The sequence below is a fragment of the Trichomycterus rosablanca genome, chromosome 25, assembly GCF_030014385.1.
Source record: "Trichomycterus rosablanca isolate fTriRos1 chromosome 25, fTriRos1.hap1, whole genome shotgun sequence".
Taxonomy (NCBI): Eukaryota; Metazoa; Chordata; class Actinopteri; order Siluriformes; family Trichomycteridae; genus Trichomycterus; species Trichomycterus rosablanca.
This window is the reverse complement of record NC_086012.1, coordinates 16,216,433-16,241,027: the sequence shown is the minus strand read 5'-3', so window position 1 is coordinate 16,241,027 and position 24,595 is coordinate 16,216,433. Positions and strand designations below refer to the sequence as shown.

The window sequence follows — 24,595 nt, the reverse complement described above, 5'->3', positions numbered from 1 at the left end:
TGCAGTTTATCTACACTAACTAAAACCATTTCTTTGTTAACCTTAATTTGTCGTCCTGAGGAGAACATTTTGTAGTGGGCTGGTTAAAATCCTGTCTAGAACTCAGAGATGCTTGTAACACCTGAAATGATCAGTTCATGTCTGAAAACTATCAATGTTTCTTACTTGAAGCAGCTATGCAAATGAAAGTGTGCAGAAATTCTACCACGGCAATGTAAAAGGCTAAAGTTTGGTGCTAAAGCTGATTTAAGCTGCTGTTAAGTTTATAAGTTGCTTGCTGACTGTATAAATAAATCCTGACTGTGTTTGTTAAACAGAATTTAATCATAAATTTGTATTATTAATTAGTCAAGTGAGCAATTACTTTTTTTTTTAACAAGGGTGATATACAGTAGGTTGTTGGATAATGTTCCTAAAATTATAAGCACCCCCAGTGGTGCTATCAACCAGTCGGGCATCTACAAACAGAAACATCATGATTGGCTATGATTTAGGGGATAGCCAGGGCTCCACAATAGACCAGCGTCCTGTCCGGGGTATCCTAACCAGGATAAAGCAGTGATGAAACATGAAAATGAAATGTAAATGTTATAAATTTATTGAAGTAAAATGTCAAAGTGCTCATTGTGTAATAATGACTCTGTGTTGTTTAATTAACTGAAGTCATTCAGTGTGACAAACTCTGATGATTCTTTGTAGACAAAAGTCGTGTCTGTTGGCTTAGCTTCAATACTTACCACTTATCAATAAAATATTATTGACTCTCCTGTTCACTAAAAAGTCAAGAAATACCAAGAAAGGAAAGTCAGAATCCAGATAAAACAGGCATAATTCTGTATTTAAAAAGAATGAAAAAAAGAACAAATGATAAAAATGATACATGAATGGTGTATACATTATCATTTCATCTTATCTAAGTATCATTCATTCTGTAGCTAACAGTACATTCAATGGCAAAAGCAATAAGAAACAGGATTTTATTACACACAAAGCTTTTCCTCTATTTAAATAAATACCTTAAATAACTAACAGTTAAATTACTACGAACTTAAAGTTTTCCTCAAAAAACAAAGTAAACTGAAGCTATCCTGTAACTGTGCTGTTATTAAACTGAAAACTCTTGATCTGTGAAAAGGAAAGTGTTTGGCCAGGAATCTTACAGAGCATAAGTGATGATTCTCTCTCTAAAGTGTAGAGATACAATACTGGTCAGTCCATCAATGTTGTGCATCTGTAACTTCATGTGGATGTAAAGAAGCAGTCAGAGCTTCCCTCCCGTCACCCTGATGCAGTGGCTGGCATCACATGTCTCAGGGCAATCCCTTAATCAGCCCATTCCTCTCACATCACATTTACATTTGTGTATTTGGCAGATGCTTTAATCCAAAGCAACTTAAAATTGATACAGGATGCAATTCAATCAACTGAAGGCCTTGCTCAGGGGTCCAACAGCGACAGCCTTAGTTCAGCACCTTAACTGTTGAGCCTTAACTGTGTGGTGGAATTGATGGAATTGAGAATAATGAAGGAAAATGTGGACACACGGTGATTAATGTGACTAATACAATGAGCCAACACAGGCTTAAAGTCTGGCAAATATGGTAGTGTAGTCTGTAACTATAGGTCTGCATGTTCAATATGTTGTGGGTAGTACTGATAAGTAAAATATGTTTTTGTTAGTGCAAGACCTTGTTTAACCACTTAAAAGTCCATTTTAGTCCCTAAATTTTGCACTTTTACTTTAAAAACAAACATTTTTACCAAAAGCCAAATTGTTTTACAAATTCCTGACAGAAATATGCTAAATCCTACAGTTTAAAAATGGGCTTTATGTATTAAATAACTAAGAAGCAAATGGCAATACTCTTGAGCTATATGTTTACAGCCCCACGTGTATTTGATCAGTCGAAACATACATATTAGGTGTCTGATGTTTCTTTCTTTCTTTTTATATTTATAGAAATTATTTTTTAATAAATGTTTCATTACTTACTATTACCATATACTTACAAAGCTAATATTAAGATAAGATAAGATTTTATTGATCCCCTTAGATCCCCTTAAGAAAATTAACTTTGTAATTAATGTATTACATACATTAGCCTTATATTTCCATTACAAAAACAGCAGAAATAAACATCACACACCAAGTACATGTGGGGCACAGGGAAACTCGATGGCAAATCATATATACACAAAATGATGAACACAGCTAAAGAACACATATACAATCTATACAAACAAACTACATTACACAAAAGTGCTGCTTAAACAGTGAGCAAGATCAGTCATTGCATGCTACTGTGCTGTTTCATTCTACTGAGGACATAAAAGTATTAAATACAATCAAACGTCATCGTCTGTAACATAAATACGTATTGTGCTATCGGGGTCCTTGATTAGCTTTCAGGCAGGCAGAAAGAAATACGTCCAGTCGAGATTAAAAATGCACCGGCTGTGTCCATATCTCAGTCAGTGGAATGCAGAAAATATAGAAATACGCTTCTATATGTGAAGGAGATGGATTCAGATGTAAAGGAAGTCTTTGTATCACGCTCCCTCACATACACACATCATCACATGCCACAGGGGTCAGTCAGAGCACATGCGTACGTCTTAATGGAGTGTTTATGTCCTTCACTGTGGAGACTCTCAGTTGTGTTTGTCCTGTTGGGTGACGCTCTTTCTAACACCCCCCACACACACATCTGAGCTAAATGAACCACTCCTTCTTGCTTTCATCGATGGTTTCTGTAAACGCGGGGTCATTCACGATGATGGCCTCGTCGGCGCAGTCTGCTGAATCGGCACCTTTCGCCTCGTTGGTGTGGTACGAACCCTTATGGCGGAACATGTGGCGCACCAGGAACACCAGCGTGCAGAGGATGGTGAAGATCACCACCGCAATGATGCCTACACAACAGGAGGACAATGAGATAATCGTTATCGTGTATTAATAAATAACATCATTAATAAATAATTAACAATTATCATTAGTGTTATATTTGTGCACAAAGTATTAAAATGATATCAGGTTTAATATTATACAATAACAATAACGTGATAATATTATTAATATAAATTAAAAATATATAAATATAAAATTTAATATATATCAATTAATATTTCTTTAATTGATTTAATTTAATATTTATTTAATATTTTTTTAATATTTTTTAAATTTATTTATTTAATTAATTGATTTAATTTAATATTTATTTATTTAATATTAACCTGAAAATACTATAATCATAATTACTACTATTTTACTACTATTTCTATTAAAATAACATTTATTATAATTAATAGTAATTTTTAATTATTTTTATTATTATTAATTACTATTATTTATATGTATTATTATTATTATTATTATCAATTTTATTATTAGAAGAAGTAATAATAGTAGTACTACATTAATGCTTTTTTCATTAAATTTTCTTTTTTTACCACCACTTTATCCTGGTCAGGGAAGCAGTGGGTCTGGTTTCCCCCGGAATTACTGGGCACAAGGCAGTGACACACCCTGGGCAGGACTCACTCCATCAGGGGGCCTCAGCCTTCCAGTCATAGCCAATCATGTCTGTATGTAGATGCCCAACCATTACCAAACTAACTAACCACTACAAATACTTCATATAATAATTGTTATTGGCATCACACTGGCACAGTTGATAGACCAAACAACAAAAAGCAACACTGTTCCTGGGGTACTGGGTTCTATAACTTATTAATTCTGGATGTGAACTGACTTTTACCTGAACACATTGGTGATTCTTTCTTACCTCCTATTATTGCAGAATCACGGTTAAGACCGTCCCGGCTTGCTTGCTCTTCATCAAATGGAAACTGGATCCCTGCTAAACAAAGAATAAGGAGAAAACTAATGCTTTTGTAATTAAATATGGAGCCATTTACATAGGGGCCACCATTACTGCTGTTTTGCAACATAGTTTATTTAAGATTGACATCATGAATATACAGTATAACATAAATGACATTATCATCATCATCATTATCATTGTGTCTCACCTGAGTCGGGGTGCCAGGGGTCGAATGTGGCAGACATGACAGGGATGAGGAGCGGTAAAGCACCACAGTTAGATTCCACCAGCACACCCTGGACGGAGGCCGTAGACGGAGCGCTTGGCCTCAGTGCAGCTTTTAAAGGGGCGATGCGGTTAAACTGCACCCTGGAGAGGCAGCCCATAAAGCCCGGGGTGTTGTAGCGCTCTATAAGCACGGGGTCGACCTGACCCGTTTCTAAAAGAGAACAAATAAGAAAAGATCTTAACACACTGTGTGTCCAGGCTGGTAGCTCCTGGACTATTATTAAATGAGGTTAAAGTTTGCTGATAAAAAAACATTAAAATAAATGTAATTAAATGAAACTGAAACTGCTCACCAAATACTTTTCCAAGGAAAATGGTCTTGACCAGGTTGAATTTAGTGTCAGAAGCATCAGGGAGAGAGTAGCTGACTGTGGGATAATGATCTAACTGTATAAACACAGACAAACAGACACTGAAATCAATTCAACAACACAAATCATCATCATCCTATTATTCCACATCACTCAATCCTGAACGACCACAGAAAAATAATAAAATCTGAACAGTATCTGACCTGCAGTTGAATAATCCTCTCATGTCGGATGATTTTGACGCTGTGTGGCTGCCCGTTAGCCATGTTGCGATGGTCCAGACTGATAGTGAAGGGCTCCTTCAGTCCACCCAGACTGTAACGGATCTGCAGTGTACCTGAGAGAAACAAACAAAAAAGAAATATATGTTTTAGAATCATTTTTATGTTATTTGTCCCCCCAAAAATATATTATAACTACTGCCTTAATAGTATATTATAGATAGATAGTATAGATAACATAGTTTAGATAGTGTAGACAATAAAGTATAAATAGATAGTATAGATAACATAGTTTAGATAGTGTAGACAATAAAGTATAAATAGATGGTATAGATAATATAGTATAGATAGACAGTATAGATAGATAGAAAAGACAATATAGTAGAGATCGACAGTATAGATAATATAGTACAAATATAATATAGATAGATAGTATAGATAATATAGCATAGAAAATTTAGTATATATAGATAATATAAATAATAAAGTATAGAAAATATAGTATAGATAATATAGTAAATATATATAATAGATAAATAGTGTATACAATATAGAATATTGACAACTCGAGTTGCCATGGTGATGGTGGACGCTGGCGCATTTGGCTGCCGCTACCGTTACCGTATTTTACCGTATTTTATTGTATTTTTATCGTTTTTCGTTTTCATCTTTTTACACACCTTGTGGATCTATTTCTTTTATGTTACTTTTGATACTTTTATTTGTGCTTTTGATACTTTTTGTTCTTTCTACTGTACATCGCGTCTGCGGCCGGTGGTGAACGGTGGATGAGTTTTCCTGGGATCGGCACGATGTTGAACTATTCCGTTGACCAGCTGAGGAAGTTCAACAACTGCACTACTCCATCGTGTATTTCAGTCATCAAACAGCTTGGACTCCTTCGCCGGCCTCGTTATATTCACAGGGGCTCCCGGAGAAAGCTTGTTTATCTTCGAAACGGTAACGCTATTCCATCCTTCTGGTCAGCCGTGCGCACTGTCGCTCCGCAAACACGTCATCAGAGCGCTGCTGCCTTGCACACCAGTAGCGGTGTAGTCTCCATGACAACGCTGTCCACGGAGTGGGATGGGAAACGCGGAGTGGACTTAGCAAATCTCCGTTCTCTTCCTCGTTCATCACAGCCAACTACACAACAATACCACTTGAAAATGGCATTGCTTAATGTTCGTTCACTCAACACAAAAAGTACTGTACTTAGTGAATTTATATCTGACAGTGAACTAGACTTTTTCTGTCTCACTGAAACTTGGCATAAACCCTTGGATTATTTTACGTTAAATCAGACCACGCCAATGGGATACTCGTATATTGATGAACCTCGTATGGAAGGGCGAGGTGGTGGTGTTGCTGCAGTCTATAGGGATGATATTAAAATAACCACTTTGTCTTTTCCTGCTGCTCTTTCTTTTGAACACCTGGCTTTCAAGTTGTCAGGGCCTACTCCTCTGGTCACTGCTGTAGTTTATCGTCCGCCAAAGCCAAACGCTTCCTTTCTCTCTGACTTTTCAGATTTTTTAACCCAGCTTAGTGCCCTCTCATCCTCTGTACTGCTTATGGGTGATTTTAACATCCATATTGATGACAACAACTGTAAATTTGCCAGGGAATTTTTGGAATTGTTACAGTGTTTTAATTTCACACAACATATACATTTTCCAACTCATAAAAAAGGTCATACTCTTGACCTTGTCTGCTCTACTGGTGTCCTAGTTCATCAGCCGTCCAGCCATGACCTTACTGTCTCTGATCATTTGACAATCATCATGGACATTGAGGTCACTAGGCCCATCACTAGAGCTAAACGTAAAATATCCTTCAGGAATCTTCAATATATCTCTCCCTCTGCTTTCTCAGATTCTCTTGTTAAAAAGATGTCTGTCTGTCCTGTACTGTCTAGTAATTCATCTGACCTTGTCGATTACTATAATGACATACTCGCCTCATGTCTTGATGAGCTGGCTCCTTTGAGAACCAAATTTGTTTCATTTAGTCATTCCGCACCATGGTACACAATTGAGCTTCACCAAATGAAATCCCGTAAACGCCAGCTTGAAAGACTTTATAAGAAAACCGGTCTAACAGTACATTATCAGATTTATTCTGATTATCTTCAACATTACAAAGACGCTCTTACGGCAGCCCGATCCACTTACTATTCCGAACTCATACATGCTGGATCAACAAATCCTAAGACTCTCTTTTCCACAATAAATAAACTTCTCAAACCAGTTGACAATACTACCAATTCCTTTACAGTTGACAAGTGTAACTCTTACCTCTCATTTTTTCAAACAAAAGTTGAGAATATCCACAATTTTCTGACAGTTTCCCCTGTCATCTCTGTTTCTCCGCCTATCTCATCTCAATTTATTACCCAGCCTCTGTCTCAGTTCTCACCTGTGTCTCATTTGGACCTATCTGAGATCTTAACAGGGATGCGAAGCTCCACTTGTGTTTTGGATCCTGCTCCATCAAAACTTGTTAAGGGTTGTTTTCCAGTTATCTCATCATTTATCACAGAGATAATCAATTCCTCTCTTAGTTCTGGCTCAGTCCCTCAATCACTCAAATTGGCTGCTGTTACTCCCATACTTAAAAAACCTGGACTTGACTCTAACATTATGAGTAACTTTCGGCCCATTTCCAATCTTCCATTTCTGTCGAAAATACTGGAACGTGTTGTTGCCTCACAGCTCAAAGATCACCTAAATTCCAATAATCTATTTGAATCATTTCAGTCTGGTTTCCGCCCCCAGCACAGCACTGAGTCAGCCCTCCTCAAAGTCACAAATGACCTTCTTCTTTCCTCAGACTCTGGACAAATTAATATTCTCGTCCTCCTTGATCTTACTGCAGCTTTTGACACCATTAATCACTCCATTCTTCTGTCCCGCCTTGAATCCTCTGTCAACATCACTGGTACTGCCCTTTTGTGGTTAAGGTCATATCTCGTAAACAGACAACAGTTTGTTAATATCAACAATTGTAGTTCTGCCATTGCTCCACTGTCCCAAGGCGTTCCCCAAGGCTCAGTGTTAGGTCCCCTTTTGTTTATTCTTTATATGCTCCCCCTTGGTGACATCATACGTCGGCATGGTTTACATTTCCACTGCTATGCTGATGATATTCAGCTTTACATCTCCTCCAAATCCATTAATACTGAACTTCACTCCACTCTGACAAATTGCATCACTGAAATGAAATTGTGGATGAAAGCTAATTTCCTCAAATTAAACTGTGAAAAATCAGATATGATCATCGTAGGTCCTACAACCCTGGCAAAAACCACAAAAAATTTTCAAATTACCATTGATAATGACACTTTGTCTCCGTCTTCTAACATCCGAAATCTTGGTGTAATTTTTGATAGCAACCTCTCTTTTGACCGCCATGTAAATCACATCACCAAAACTGCTTTCTTTCATCTAAAAAACATAGCACGTCTACGTCCATCACTCTCCTTTTCTGCCGCCGAAACCTTGATTCATGCTTTTATTACATCCAGAATTGATTATTGCAATAGCATCCTTTATGGTACATCTAACAAAATCCTAAAAAAACTTCAGTATATCCAGAATTCAGCTGCTCGCCTCCTTACTCATACTCGCTGCCGTGATCATATTACACCTGTTCTACAAAAACTTCATTGGCTTCCCGTTGCTCAACGCATTCAATTCAAAATTCTTCTATTCACTCACAAAGCTCTCCATAATCAGGCCCCATCCTACCTCACCGACCTGCTCCATCAGCACATTCCCTCCCGTAGCCTTCGCTCTTCTGAGGCTAACCTACTGTCCATACCCTCTAGGACCAAGCACCGGACCTGGGGTGACAGGGCCTTTTCCATAGCTGCTCCATCTTTATGGAATGCTCTCCCCAAACACCTACGAGATTGTCCTGACCTGTCCAAATTCAAGTCACTTCTCAAAACTCATCTATTCAATATGGCATTTAACTTGTAACAACACGAAATAAATGCTTTTATTTTTGCTATTCTTTTTAATAGTTTTTATACTTAGATCACGACAGAAATGTGAAGTCCTAGATCCTAAAACTTGTAAAGTTTTCAGTTTCCTGATTGCATGTAAATCTGTCCTGTTTCTGTCTAATTTTAAGAAATTGTTCTATATTTGTTGTTCTCTCTCATAATTTAGCTAATTTTTAATGAACTGTCTTATGCTGCTCTCTTTGTTTTTATCTTAATTATTCTTGATGTTGATGTACTATTTTGATTTTGTACTATGATTTGTATGGTGTATGTACGTATTTGTTTTGATTATTTGTCTTATGTAAAGCGTCTTTGAGTATCTTGAAAAGCGCTATATAAATAAAATGTATTATTATTATTAGAATAGATATATAGTATAGATAATATAGTATACATATGTAGTGTAGATAATAGAGTATACATATGTAGTATAGATAGTGTAGATAGTAGAGTATACATATATAGAATAATTTAGTATAGATAGATAGCATAGATAATACAGTATAGATAGATATTATAATATAGTATGCATATGTAGTATATATAGTGTATATATTAGAGTATACATTTATAGTATAGATAATATAGTATATATATGTAGTATAGATAGTGTAGATATTAGAGTATACATATACAGAATAATTTAGTAGAGATAGATAGCATAGATAATACAGTATAGATAGATAGTATAGATAGACAGTATATATAACATAGGTAGGTAGATAACAGTCTGAGTACTTTTTAAGTACACGTCAGTACCTGCATTGCATCATTTCTGACACGTTTAATGTCAACCAGTCAAATTAACAACAAGGTCCAAAATCTACTGGTATTAAACACTGGTAATGTTAACAAGAATCTAGTACCAGTTCATCTTTACATCAAGTAAAATCCCAGTTTCTCCTGTTCCAGTGTTTGCTGTTTCTTTACTAATCTTTAATGTTTTATTCACATTTGAATAAAAGTTGTTTGCGATCTAGTGCACAGACTCACCGTTGTGGCGCAACACCATCGCCATGTAATCCTGAGTCCTGGAGCTGATGTAGACCAGAACCGAGGGGGCGTGAGAGGTGCTGAAACTGAAACTAAGTTCCTCCTCTGTCAGGTTCCCCTCTGTACTCAGAGCTCCAGTAGATCCCTTCACTACCAGCGAGGAGCTGCTGTCGGACATGAAGTCATAGCGGACCAGCGTGCCACTCTCGAAGTAGCCGCCCACATCTGGAGGAGACGGGTATCAAAGTCAAATTAGACAGCTCTTGATGAAAGTACAAATCAATACAGCCTCCAAACAAGCTTAAACAAGGCAGTGTGAGAGGGAATCACCCGATACCCCTGCACCTCATACCCACCGTCCGTGCAGAACGGCCCGTCGAAGGCAGTGAGGCTGCAGTCGCATGTGTAGCCGTTATATTTCTCCACACATTTGCCTCCGTTCTGGCAGCGTGAGCCGAAGCTGGTGCAGTGACCCGAGCAGCCGGGCTTCACCCCCGGGGTCACCCTGGCACGCTCCTCTAGGTCAAGGGTCACACCGTTCATCTTCAGCGAGCGTATACAACCCAGGAATCCCCTCTGTCCTCCTGAGGCACCTGGGATGAAGAACAAACATCTTAGTGAGACTCGCCCAAGGGCAGCAGTCCATAAATAACCATGTTTATAAACACCACATTGATGTGAGTCTTTTTTAGCGTTTATACTTTGCTAAGAGCCAAAGCTGTCTCGTGCCCCCTCAGACACGCATGCAGTATCGTGCACTGACATTCGTGATCTGCTCTTGTCCCTCCCCGTACAGTCCTTACAGCCAATCATGTGTCCATGTTGGTACCCGGTCATGTTGATAACATAGGTGACCTTAACGAGCAAAAAATGTTGTAGGAAATTGTTCAGGGTGTGAAACCCAGTACAATGACCTCTCACAGGGTCCAAATTGTGTACTGGTCCAATTGGATATGTTCCAGCTGGTGTAAAAGTGTACTGACGTTAATTGGTCTTACCCACAAACAGCTGACTGAAGAGCTCCAGGCGGGTGTGGCCATGGGTTGGGGCAGGTCGCACGTCCTTGTAAAGCTTGTCCAATCGGAGCACGGCCTCTTTTACGTTGCGCTCGGCCTCCACCCTGTGCCACTGGTCATTGTTCAGGGGAGTCGGCGAATGCACGCTTAGCTCCACCGGCCCGTTGCCCACGTCGAAGGAGAAGGACACCACGTGGGCAGCTGTGTGGAAAATCACATTGGTAACCTAAATGATTAAACAAATCCACAGACAGTGGTGGCTTGGCAGTACGAGGGCTTGAACCCTCAGCCTTCTGATTAATAGTCAAGAGCTTTTACTGCTTAGCTATCAATGACTACGGTTCCTAAAGAGTAAAAGCAAGCAAAAAGAACAAACATATAACATCTTCTTACATTTTAACTCAAGCCGAATGAAATCGGCGTTGCCCAAATTCTCCAGAAAGACCCCATGTGAGGACGAGGTCTTGAAGTAGAAGGAGATATCAGCGCTGGACTCTGCTTGAAATGTTGGGAAGTGCAGATACGATGCTGGGGTGTTGAAGGACGCAGCATTCCAGTAGTTCCCTGTGTGTCAAGTGAAAACCAAGGAAACATGCAGTTTAATATATAAATGAATTCCTTATTTTTAAACATTGTACAGACATGCTTTAAAAGGTATGTCATCCAAATCCTGGTAACATTTTGATTTAATACACTGTACGTACGATCTCCTTGGCAGCGGAGAGGCCCCACGGTGAGCTTGGCCTCAGATCCAGAGCGCTGTGTGTCCCTGACCACCACCTGAGCGACGGGTAGATGGTCCTTGTACATCAGAACACCTGAGTCCTCTCGCCTGGGAAAGACAAGTGAAACACAGTCGTGGGTGGTTCTGAGCACCAGAGGGCGCTGATGTGCCATCATCGGGTCTCACAGCAAACACACAGGTGTTGAATTAACACTTACAGGGTGTTTAAGTTTGTCCAGCTGGAGTCCAGCGGGTGTTTAATTAACAATCATTTCATTTTATTATCTTTTTCATTTTATTATGTTCTTAAAAGTGAAATAAGTTTTAACTGAGATTCAATACAGTTAAGCTACCAAATACGTTTGACATTTGACATTTTCAGCATTTAGCAGACGCTTTTATCCAAAACGACTTACAGTACTGTGACAGTATATTGTCTAAGCAATTGAGGGTTAAGGGCCTTGCTCAAGGGCCCAACAGTGACACCCTGGCAGTGGTGGGGCTTGAACCAGTGACCTTTTGATTACCAGTCCAGTACCCTAACCGCTAGGCTACAACTGCCCTAATAAAAAGTATAATAATAATAATAATAATAATAATAATAATAATTTCCTTTAATTTTCATTTTCACCACTACTTTATTCTGGTCATGGTCGAGGTGGATTGTTTTCCCTGAAAACACTGGGCACAAAGCAGGAATACAGACCAGAGAGGGCACCAATCCATTACCAGTACTACTGTTACTAATGATACCACCAAAACCAGCACTACTACTACAACTTTTATCACTACAAACACTACCAGTACAACGACTACCACGACTACTACTAACACTTACACCACTACCACTACAAGTAATAATTATAATGCTAATAGGGAAACAATAAACATATTAGATATTTTCAAAAGTGGCATTTAAAGTGGCTAAAAGTGTCTGACATTAGCAAGTTAAGCACACTGTAAACACTGTAACCTGCCAAGATGTGGTTTGCCTATTTCACGTTTACCAGTCTCAGCACCAGTAAATAAATAAGTAAATTTTATTAAGGGAAGGTCCAGGATACTCAGAGCTGAGATCTCACCACTGTCTCTGGTCTGCATCACAGTTGCAGAAGTATTTTGGGTCGGTGCAGTTGCGCTCGATTCCACAAGAGCATTTCTGAATTCCTGGTCCTGAGCCGCCCCAGTAGAAGTGTTTCTCATTCCCTCTGCCGACCCACCAGGTATACGGGGACTCGTCTGACACGTCAAACACACAGACAACAGACGAACATTATATATACGGTATATCATATCATTCAATATCAAGAGTAAACAGATTATCTGTATAACAAGAACATGTGTGTGTAGAAACAAACAATAATTAATGGAGCTCAATTTAAACTGCTCCATCATCAAGCAAAACGTCCAGTTCAGACCCAGTTCAGCTGGTCTGACCAAAATATCTGAGTCACACAGAGCAAAGAGCGGCACACATGGTGACTCCAGATGGTAAGAGTACACACACACACACACACACACACAGAGAAACATATACAAACACAAACACACACACACAAACACACAGACATATACACAAACGCACAGAAACATATATATACACACACACACACACACACACACACTGAAACACACACACACACAGAAACATATATGCACACAAACACACACACACATACACCCAGAAACATATACACACACAAACACACACACACAGAAACACAGACATACACACACACATACAAACATGCACAGACACACACGCACACACATACACGTACACAAACACACATACACAGGCTGGCACACACATACACACATACACACACACATGTACACAGGCTTGCACACACAAACATGCTCAGACACACACACACACACACACTTGTATACCTGGAGAGTTGAGAAGGCGTGACATACGGCATGTGTAGGCCACATACTGCTCACAGTGCTTTGCATTACTGGTGACAGCGTTCATCTACACACAACACACACACACACACACAAGTTCAGAACAATTACTACATTATTCCAAGTAAAAAATTTTAAACAACAGTGTTCCAGTAACAGCAGTGTTCCAGTACGTGTATATAAAGAGGGAAAAGCACCTGCTCAGTGGAGACGCTGTAGTTGAGTGTCACAGCCGTTCCCTGTTCAGGATCAGAAGCTGGAATCACCGAACTCTGAGCTGGAAGACCGTTTGGCAACATCATCCACACTTTGTCCCCTGAAACATCAGCCAAACACACACACACACACACACACACACACATGGACTGGTTCAGAAAAAAAGAGGATCTGAAGAGAAGAATGTCTTTATTTGTCATATATACAGATACACGTGTACAGTACAACAAAATTATTTTTCCATATATCCCAGCTTGTTTGGAAGTTGGGGTCAGAGCACAGGGTCAGCCATCGTACGACGACCCTGGAGCAGACAGGATTAAGGGCCTTGATCAAGGGCTCAACAGTGGCAGAGCCTGGATTTGAACCAATAATCTTATATCTGATAGCCCAAAGCTCTACCTACTAGGCTACCATTGTCCATGTGTCATAACTATTCATATACACATACCCTATGTGGCCAAAAGAATTCGAACACCTGACCATGAGCTTGTCAAACATCCTATTTCAAAAATAAAATAATAATATGGTATAATAACATGTTTCAACAGGATTGGCAAGGTAATGGACTGCAACAAACGTTCACATCATACATTCTATTATTCAGCAGGGAGACATTATAAAAGAGCTGAACGACTGCTGTTTATTCATCAAACCCCTGCTAGTTGATTTAAAACATATTTTCTCTCACTGTTTTCAGCATTATTCGTGGGCTTATTTGCACATTTTTACATTTGAATAAAAGTGCTGAACAGAAAACTCCAAACGCAGCAGATTTTCTTGGACAAAGGAAGAAAAAAAAAAATCAACATTTAATATTTAATACACGGCAGACGGGGTGCTTGATTGAATCCCACTGAAACAGAAGTTTGGTGGTTCCAGTTCCTCACCTGACATGTTGCAGATGACTTTGAAGGGTTCGAGGGGGCCGCTTCCATCCAGATCAATCCAGTAGGAGTCGGAGCTTCGGCCCAGATGCTTGTACTCCTCGCATGACTGCTCATAAATCGCTGTAAAAGAGCAGACGTCAGCATAACAGGAAATGCAAAAGTGTGCAGACACACACACACACACACAAACACACACACATTAACGAGTGTAGATCTATTATGTTTATACATTAATTGGCCACCGAACGAGCTACGCTTACCATATAGATGCACTTGTTGGGAAACAATTATTGACTGTGGTCCATCTGATGGTGTCCACGTACCTTTTATTATGTGATGGTGGATCATTTTGGTTAGAACACTGTTCTCCTCCCAGCATTAACAACAAGGTTTAAAATCCCAATAACACTGCAGCACCTGATGCACCACCCAAAGATCCGGTCAGTGGGGGTCCATTAATGCATGTGGTACTTGTATACAGAGCACACGATGTGCTACGTTTATACCATATAATCACAAAGTGCGTCTATATGGTAGGTGCAATAAATCAGTGAAGCAAATAAAGCGGCTAATGAGAAATGAAAGACATACGTGAGTGGCAGGTCGCTCCGGTGTATCCGGTTCCATCACAAGAACATTTAAATGTGCCTCCAGTCTGAGAACATCGGCCACCGTGTTCACACGGGTTAGGAACACACCTGCAGGGGAACACATCAGTTTGAAAATTCGCAAATGTCGCATTTCTTAATAATTAAACAATATTAATTATTATTATTAATTATTTCTTAAAGTAATCATTGAACCCACAAGTCATTCCAAAGTCACCTAGAAACATTTGATGCAGGACAGAAATATACCCTTGTAATACACCCAATCTCTGGGTATCCTCCTGGCTGTTATATGTTGTTTAAATAGCGGCTCATTGGTCTAGGGGTATGATTCTCGTTTTGGGGGCAAAAGGTCCTGGGTTCAAATCCCAGGTGAGCCCAACAGGACAGTGGTATCTTAGTGGGTTGCTTCGAGCTATGAACCAAAAGGTAGAGAGGTTGAATCCCAGTTTTGGCATTCAGCCACTGTTGGGCCCTTGAGCAAGGCCCTTAACTCTCTCTGCTCCAAGGGCGCTGTACAATGGCTGACCCTGCACTCCGACCCCAGCTTCCAAATGAGCTGGGGTATGTGGAAAAAGAATTTCGTTGTACTGTACACCTGTATATGTACAGTGTATCACAAAAGTGAGTACACCCCTCACATTTCTGCAAATATTTCATTATATCTTATCATGGGACAACACTATAGACATGAAACTTGGATATAACTTAGAGTAGTCAGTGTACAACTTGTATAGCAGTGTAGATTTACTGTCTTCTGAAAATAACTCAACACACAGCCATTAATGTCTAAATAGCTGGCAACATAAGTGAGTACACCCCACAGTGAACATGTCCAAATTGTGCCCAAATGTGTCGTTGTCCCTCCCTGGTGTCATGTGTTAAGGTCCCAGGTATAAATGGGGAGCAGGGCTGTTAAATTTGGTGTTTTGGGTACAATTCTCTCATACTGGCCACTGGATATTCAACATGGCACCTCATGGCAAAGAACTCTCTGAGGATGTGAGAAATAGAATTGTTGCTCTCCACAAAGATGGCCTGGGCTATAAGAAGATTGCTAACACCCTGAAACTGAGCTACAGCATGGTGGCCAAGGTCATACAGTGGTTTTCCAGGACAGGTTCCACTCGGAACAGGCTTCGCCAGGGTCGACCAAAGAGGTTGAGTCCACGTGTTTGGCGTCATATCCAGAGGTTGGCTTTAAAAAATAGACACATGAGTGCTGCCAGCATTGCTGCAGAGGTTGAAGACGTGGGAGGTCAGCCTGTCAGTGCTCAGACCATACGCCGCACACTGCATCAACTCGGTCTGCATGGTCGTCATCCCAGAAGGAAGCTGACGCACAAGAAAGCCCGCAAACAGTTTGCTGAAGACAAGCAGTCCAAGAACATGGATTACTGGAATACCCTGTGGTCTGACGAGACCAAGATGAACTTGTTTGGCTCAGATGGTGTCCAGCATGTGTGGTGGCGCCCTGGTGAGAAGTACCAAGACAACTGTATCTTGCCTACAGTCAAGCATGGTGGTGGTAGCATCATGGTCTTGGGCTGCATGAGTGTTGCTGGCACTGGGGAGCTGCAGTTCATTGAGGGAAACATGAATTCCAACATGTACTGTGACATTCTGAAACAGAGCATGATCCCCTCCCTTTGAAAACTGGGCCTCATGGCAGTTTTCCAACAGGATAACGACCCCAAACACACCCTCCAAGATGACAACTGCCTTGCTGAGGAAGCTGAAGGTAAAGGTGATGGACTAAACCCAATTGAGCACCTGTGGCGCATCCTCAAGTGGAAGGTGGAGGAGTTCAAGGTGTCTAACATCCACCAGCTCCGTGATGCCATCATGGAGGAGTGGAAGAGGATTCCAGTAGCAACCTGTGCAGCTCTGGTAAATTCCATGCCCAGGAGGGTTAAGGTAGTGCTGGATAATAATGGTGGTCACACAAAATATTGACACTTTGGGCACAATTTGGACATGTTCACTGTGGGGTGTACTCACTTATGTTGCCAGCTATTTAGACATTAATGGCTGTGTGTTGAGTTATTTTCAGAAGACAGTAAATCTACACTGCTATACAAGTTGTACACTGACTACTCTAAGTTATATCCAAGTTTTATTTCTATAGTGTTGTCCCATGAAAAGATATAATAAAATATTTGCAGAAATGTGAGGGGTGTACTCACTTTTGTGATACACTGTATATATGACAATTAAATCTCATGGAGGATGATTATGACCACTGATCGTATTTACAAGATGGCCAGAACAGAAAAGGAGCCACTGAACCATGTTAAGTCCCATAGGTTTTGGACGTGTGATAAACGTTGAAGAAAGTGTTATGACAGGACTTGTGGAGGGACTTAGAAGATAAGGAAGACCAAGAAGAAGACAGATTGACAATATCATGACGTGGATCGCATTATCAGGGACTAATATGATACAGACGACATGAAACAGAGGGCGTTGAAGACAGCTGACCCGTCTGTGCAGCCGTTCTTCATCATGACTCACGTAAGTGGGCAAATAAGTGTGTGTGTGTGTGTGTGTGTGTGTTGCTCTACAATGAACTGGCACGCTGTTGTGACTGCACTGCAGAGTTACTTAAGTGAGATATTCAGTCCCAACAATGCAGGCAAGATCAAAATTGACTGTGATTACCTCCTACAGAGATGCAAAAATAGATACAAGCAATAACTCAACCAAATGAAAGAATTCGATTAGATTTAGTCACTCAGTGGATATATGAGAAGTCGTCCCAAGCACTTAGATTAACAAGCTTCAAACTGCTCTTGGTCGAATCCTTGTCATAATGATAAATGAGCATGCGGATATGTGGATGTGTCTGTGGAAGGATCACTATGGCCCATATTTTGCCCCATATGCCGTGCTGAGTTCCCCGCTGAGATGCGCTATGGGAACTGTAACTCCACAGTAGATCTGATGAGAGGTGTTGGGGTTGTTAACATTCGGAGGGGGAATGAAACCTATTTAAACAAATCCTGTGGTTAGCTATTGCTGAAATGAGTACCTCTGTTGCAACACAGAGGCCAGAGAAAAAGGACCAGTCACCAAAAGTTTATAGACACTTTGAAACATGAAGAAAGTCAAGGGGTCTGAATACTTTCTAAATCCGCCGTATGTTATGAGAAATCCACGTTGCCTTCGCCCTCTGTGAATCTGCTTTTTAACCTCTACCTGTCTATGATGGCACACATGTCCAGGCTGACGTTCTCGAAACTTCCCAGCATGTTCCGCTCCACAGCGTGTAGGTCCACCGGCTGCTCGTCCACGTGGATGAGCTGCATGCAGCCATGGAAGGAGCGCTGCGTCGGGGAGAGTTCGGTCCGGGGAAAATAGCCTGCGTACGGAGAGCACAGCGTGTTCGTGTCATGTGATTTTAAACAGCAGAAAGCATAAAGTAGTGCATCACATTTACTGTACATGTGCAGGCTAAAAAACACCAAATATATAATATAAATAAATAAGAACCACTAAATGAAATAAAACATTATATTAGCAGTCAGAAATAATTTTGCTCGATGGATATACTGCTGAATAAAGGGAATTCATCAGGAAGGGCATTGAGCATTTACTATAGGACTGTGCAGTATATCAATAAGAGCAGAACAGGAGGACAAATGCATGAAATACCTCCAAAATAGTAATCTCCCACAGTGCGGATCTGAATGGGGAGCGTGGCTCTGACGGACGAGGTCTCATCACCATTAATAGTAAGCATGGCAAAGCTCTCCAGCGCCAGGAAATGGACGCTGTGCCACTGTCCATCGTTGAGGCCAGAACCTGGAGAGAAAAACGTTATCGTAAAGTATTAGGTAAACATTAAAGGCAAATCTGACCTTTAGTTAGTGATCATTTAAAATGAATCATGATGGGAGCAAATTACCCACCCTAAATTACCAGGATTTAATTCCATTTTAATATTAACAAAACATACATGTTTACATACACTTGTAGGAAACATGTAAGAAACATTTACACTATATGAACAAAAGTATTGGGACACCCCTTCTAGCTATTAAATTCATGTGTTTCAGCCACAATAACTGCTAACAGGTGTGATAAATCAGTCATATAGAAAATGCTTTGCTTCCAACTTCGCAGCGACAGTTTAAGGAAGGTCCTTTCCTGTTCCAGTAAGACTGTACCCCTGTGCACAAAGCGAGCTCTGAAAGCGTCCGGCACAGAGACCTGACCTCAGCCCCACTGAACAGCTCTGGAATAAACTTGAACATCAAGTGATGCTTTCTTGACCAACATTAATGTCCAGCCGTACAAACGCTGTCATATTTTGACTGAATGGGCACAAATTCCCATAGACAAATCTTGTGCAAAGCCTTCTTAGAAAAGTGGATGTTGTTCCAGCTAAAGATAACACAAGAGGTCACTCTGTTTTAATACTATCTGTTTTTGAAATGAGACGTCCTATAAGCTCATGCTCAGGTGTCCAAATACTTTTGGCCATGTGGTGTATATCATGACAGTCTTGGTGGCATTTCAGCAACTTACTTTTCTGTGACTGAATACTGAAACAGGTACTTATAAAGGCTTCAAAAAATCTGCTGGGTTAAAATATATACATACAGCAGATTCTCTGAGCTCATATAAATAGGACGTGTTTGGAACAGAGGTCTCCCGTTAATGTTAAGCTTAGAGAAAGTTTGCTGGGATGGAAATTCTAACTTTTCACTTTTTATATGATACTGATATTAAACTCTGATATTAACATTCTCACAGTTACCGGACTAACCCTCTGCAAACAAATTATGATAGATGTCTGGTTTAAAACAATCGAAATCTAGATAAAACGGCATTACCTGAGGAAATGTCCACCCGTGTGTTCTTTCCCTGAGCGGTGTAGATGTGCACTACCACTTTGCCCTCCACCAGACTGAGTTCCACTCCACCGGGCAGTAAGGGGGCGAACAGCAGCAGGCCGCTGAGACTCCACGTGCGAAACTGCAGGCTCACTGATACGGTGTCTGCATCACTGCGACCCGGCAGCTGCAGAGTGCTGGTGGAGTTAAAGAACGCCGGGAACGTGGACGAGGTCACACACGCGTACGTCAGGTTACGCTGCACGAAGAACACCAGACGGTGAAAAAATAAAAGAATAAAATATATTGAGTCAATTTGAGTGGATTTGTATTGTTTAGGGATGAGGGGTAAATAACACAGACTATGAGACTTGACCTTTAGAAGATGTTGACATATATAATGAAGCAAAGTAGCGTAAACGTTCTGATGTTTACAGATTTTTACAGAAGTTTGGCAACCAGGGAGTCATAATTTATGTTCAGGGCCAAATTCAATGCTCTTTTCAGAGGTGGGGTAAGTGGATTTTGTCCTTCTTATTGAACTGTCCTCAATTTTCCTGCACAGATAATTATATGCTGTATTTAAATACAATTATACTTAAATGCATGTGTGCCTCCAAGCAAATTAAGAAGCATGCCTTTTTCTGCATATCCCAGCTTGTTTGGATGCTGGAGTCAGCCATTGTTGGCACCACCGGAGCAGACAGGGTTAAGGGCCTTGTTCAAGGGCCCAACAGTGGCTGCATGGCAGAGCCTGGATTTGAATGGCCCAATAGCCCAAAGCACTACCCACTAGGCTACCACTGTCCCAAAAAGCAATTTCTTCTAAAATCACAAATGTAAATCATGACACAGAGACTAAATGTACTTTAAGAGTAAATACAGCAATAAAATAAACGTCTGCACAGACACTAATAAAATACAAATGGTGCTTAGCAGCTAACAATAAAAACGCAAGTAAAACACCTACAAAACTGGACGTGTCGACTCTTTTCCTGCGCGAGAGGCTGGTGATGTTGTCTCCATTGTAGTAGATGTTCTCCATGCAGCCAACAAAGTTCTGTGGGCCTCCTGAGCTGGGCTTAGTGGACACGGGCATTCCTCCAAAACTGATCTGTGCACAGATACACACAAAATAAATAATAAATAGTATTAAGATACAGAGGGACCGAAAATGTATACATTTATACACACGTTTATAGTGATTATCTATGTTTTATGCAGATATTTTTCATGTTAAAGTGTATATACATTTTTTGGTCCATTTGTATTAATGATAGTTTATTTATTTAGTTTATTACATAAATAAAATGCTCTCCAAATAAAAAAATTAACAAGGAATGAACCAAAAGAGAGAGGACAGGGCAAATAAAAGATTCTGAGTCATTATATTTTAGTAATATCTAAGTCATATATTCAAATATTCACGCCTGGCTCTCTTTGCATGCTATAAGTGACTCATGGGATGGACAGCAGTGTTGCTATAAGCTAGCTGGAGGCTAATTCAGTATACAGGCGAAATCTCTCTTCACTGTGATAAATGAATAATAATCCTGGACGCACCCTTAAAAAAACCATATATATAAAATATCACCTCAGGATTGCAGTTTTGCTTCAAAGCGCTGATCCATACCACAGTTCTGTGTGGACGGGAGAACTTGTACTGGCGCTATACGTTCTTCTAAAATTACCCATAAGTTTATATCACTGGAATATATTGCTGGTTCTTTTTTATCTGGAGTGTTTTCAAACTCATAACCATGGTTTTTACCGGGGTATAAATATGAGATGACAAACACAGGGCTACTGTCTCAAATACAAAGCCTCACAATTCTGCACAAAGCCAAGAGATGCGCTGACCTCATAGTCCAGATCGAGATGGTCAAACTCGCCGTTGGTTCGGAACCTCTGTGTGTGCTCGTCCAGGGTGAAGTTCACACTCCGCCGGTACCTTTCAACCCTCACAGAGTGCCAGTGGTCATCGTCCAGCAAGCTGCCGCCGGACACCAAGGTGTGACCTTGGATGGAGCCATACTGACTGCTACCTGGAGTGGATTATTAATGGTAAAAAAACATTAAGAGTCATATATTTATTCTTAATATAATGCACATCATGTGCAAAACAAACAAACAAAAAACTAGCACCAAATATTCATTTTATGTTTTTTTTAGATGGACACGCTAAATTGAACTGTACATCTGACCGAACTTCATTTAATAATAATAATAATTATTATAAATAATAAATAATAATAATAGTAATAATAATAAAAAAATAATAGAAATAATAATAATAATAATAATAATAATAATAAATAAGAGCAATAATAATAATAATAATAATAATAAATATATTATAATAATATTCGTACCCAGGTTGATCTGCAGCACTAGTTTAGCTCTGCGTAATTCCAGCGTGAGGTAATCCCCCTGCTGCCCCTCTCCGTGGAGCAGAACCCCGTCTCCTTTAGTAGTCTTAAACCTTAGAGAGATAACATCCTTCAGAATCTTCATCTTCTTCTGCCGGAATCGGTAGGATATCACACCCTGTCCGTCAAAACTGATCACGTCTGCCCCTGGAACCATAATGAGAATATAGAGACTGTTAAAGAACAGAATCAGCTACAAACTAGTCTTCAGAACAAGTCTAGACTCCAGCACAGTTTAACACCTACACTTTTGCTGCTTTGATTTCATTCACTATTAATAATTTTAGCAAAATTTCAGCAAACATTGAGCTGATTATTACAGGATAACTTTACAGTATATATATGTTTTATATTTTGGTTGGAAAGAGTGAGGATGGGAGGAGGAGTAATCGGTCGTGTCTGAGAGATGCTTATAGTCCGGATTTAGCTCCGTCTGATTTCCACCTTTTTGGACGCTCAAAGAAGCTTTAAGGGGAAGAAGATTTTCATGTGATGATGATGTTAAAGCAGCGCTACACGCTCAACCAAAAACATTTTATATGTACGTTAATATGTGTGTGTATGTGTGAGTGTGTGTGTTACTTACAGTAGGCACAGCCGTAAACTTCCACCCTCAGCCCGATCCTGCCCTCTGCACTCCGTTCTAAAGGAATAAAGCGCAGATATCGAGCCACGATGGTGTACTGCAGCTCATGCTTCACCGCTCGCTCAGAGTTCCAGTTCCCTGAAAACGTCTGAGAGAAAAGCACAGAGTCCAATCAGATTCATACACTGTTGTTTTTACTGCATTATTTTCAGAAACAGCCATACTGAAAAAAAGAACAGCATAAAAGAGTGTGTGCTGTCATATACCATTTATACCAGTTACTGATTTCAAATGGACAGTGCTGGTTTTATGCTGGATTAGTTGAAAAGTGAACATTGGTTTAAGCAGCGTTGCTGTTTGGTTAAAGTCTAACGCTATAGCCAGGCTAGGTGGATCTATGAAGCATCTGTTTTGTTATAAATATTAGCAGTGTTTTGAACAGGCTGAACAGTCACCAACCACCATTTGCTGCATTTTAAACACAAAACAAACAATGAAAAGCTTAAACCATCAATATTTTATGATCTGACAGCAAAAAAAGTCGTTGCCGCTGTTTTCAAACTCAAACTTCTGGTGTAATTGCTTTCCCGGTCTGAATACATCAGTCACAGAAAACCTAAACGCACTCGCAGGACGATTATCCTCCGTTCTAATTTGCTTCAGTTCATTAGCTTGGTGCAACTTTTAAAATGATATTTATTATCTCCTGGTGAACAAGTGAATGATGGCTGTAATAAAAACGAACAGCAGCCCTGGAGCCTAATGAGAATCTATTTATTTCATATCTGAATAAAGGGAAATAAAAAACATACGTTATAAATGAGGAATGATGGATTTGAATGTGGTTAATGACTTCTGTAAGGTAATAAAAGTTGGAAAAATTATACAATTAAACAATATTGTGCCCAGGTCACCTCTATAATTCATAGAAAAAAAAACCAAACACAAAACAAATACATAATATATAATTATTTAAATAATTACACGCACATGTAATACTCTACATGGCCAAAAGTTGTATACCCAACAATCAAACATTGCATCTGAAACTGTGGGCATTAATATGGGCTGGTTTCTCTTTGCTGGCACTGTTGACTCCACACCTTTCCTTTTTTAAAGTAATTTAAGACATATCCAGTTCTCCTAATTGTGTTGTATCATGCAGGACAACCATGCTGGCCAAGGAGAACTGCAGACAAGCATCCAACACAAGTCAAATCTTCTCGTCATGCAGGAGAACACACTTTACTTAAGTGTTCCTGTGCCACCTGTGCCAGAATCTCTACTGGCTGGTAATACCCCATCCAGCCTTGCATCCCTCAGACACCAAGCGCTGTCCACATACTTTAAGCCATGTAGTGTATAGTATAAACAGAATCTTATCCCTATGTAATGAACTATCGGATGTTGGATATATTCACCCATATGTTGCCGTCCTGTTGATACGGTCTCCAGTTACTTCCAGTGTCACTGTACAGCAGTCTGTACTGTTTAGTCCAGTCAGGGCTGCTGTATCGACCCTGTGTGGCGATGGCCGTGATCTGTTTCCTTCCTCTGAGATCCACCTGCAGCCACTGGTACGTGTCAGAATCCAGCGGACACCAGCCTCCATTTCCTTACAGACAGGAGAGGGAAAGAAAAATATTCAGACATCACAAATTATTGAGAAATAATGAGCTAGTGGCTAAAATGTGGTAATATTTTCACGTTCCACTTGGAAAGTCATCTTAG

General features: G+C 40.0%; 1 protein-coding gene across 1 annotated transcript in view; it reads right to left on the bottom strand.

Moving 5' to 3' along the window:
• Positions 1–2,051: 2,051 nt before the first annotated feature.
• The window catches only part of cntnap2b (contactin associated protein 2b), a 38,307-nt gene continuing 15,763 nt past the window's right edge, over positions 2,052–24,595 (bottom strand). Inside the window, exons 3-25 of the mRNA XM_062987279.1 lie at positions 24,286–24,479; positions 22,865–23,012; positions 22,222–22,425; positions 21,710–21,894; positions 20,820–20,963; positions 19,850–20,108; positions 18,666–18,815; positions 18,210–18,372; positions 14,995–15,101; positions 14,404–14,523; positions 13,495–13,613; positions 13,280–13,364; positions 12,469–12,625; positions 11,367–11,494; positions 11,056–11,226; positions 10,645–10,863; positions 10,003–10,239; positions 9,647–9,871; positions 4,627–4,760; positions 4,406–4,499; positions 4,033–4,263; positions 3,786–3,857; positions 2,052–2,913 (exon numbers count right to left, since the gene is read on the bottom strand). Of these exons, the coding sequence (XP_062843349.1) occupies positions 2,714–2,913; positions 3,786–3,857; positions 4,033–4,263; positions 4,406–4,499; positions 4,627–4,760; positions 9,647–9,871; positions 10,003–10,239; positions 10,645–10,863; positions 11,056–11,226; positions 11,367–11,494; positions 12,469–12,625; positions 13,280–13,364; positions 13,495–13,613; positions 14,404–14,523; positions 14,995–15,101; positions 18,210–18,372; positions 18,666–18,815; positions 19,850–20,108; positions 20,820–20,963; positions 21,710–21,894; positions 22,222–22,425; positions 22,865–23,012; positions 24,286–24,479 (3,746 nt within the window). The 3' untranslated portion in view covers positions 2,052–2,713. The remainder of the gene's footprint in view (positions 2,914–3,785; positions 3,858–4,032; positions 4,264–4,405; positions 4,500–4,626; positions 4,761–9,646; positions 9,872–10,002; positions 10,240–10,644; positions 10,864–11,055; positions 11,227–11,366; positions 11,495–12,468; positions 12,626–13,279; positions 13,365–13,494; positions 13,614–14,403; positions 14,524–14,994; positions 15,102–18,209; positions 18,373–18,665; positions 18,816–19,849; positions 20,109–20,819; positions 20,964–21,709; positions 21,895–22,221; positions 22,426–22,864; positions 23,013–24,285; positions 24,480–24,595) is intronic.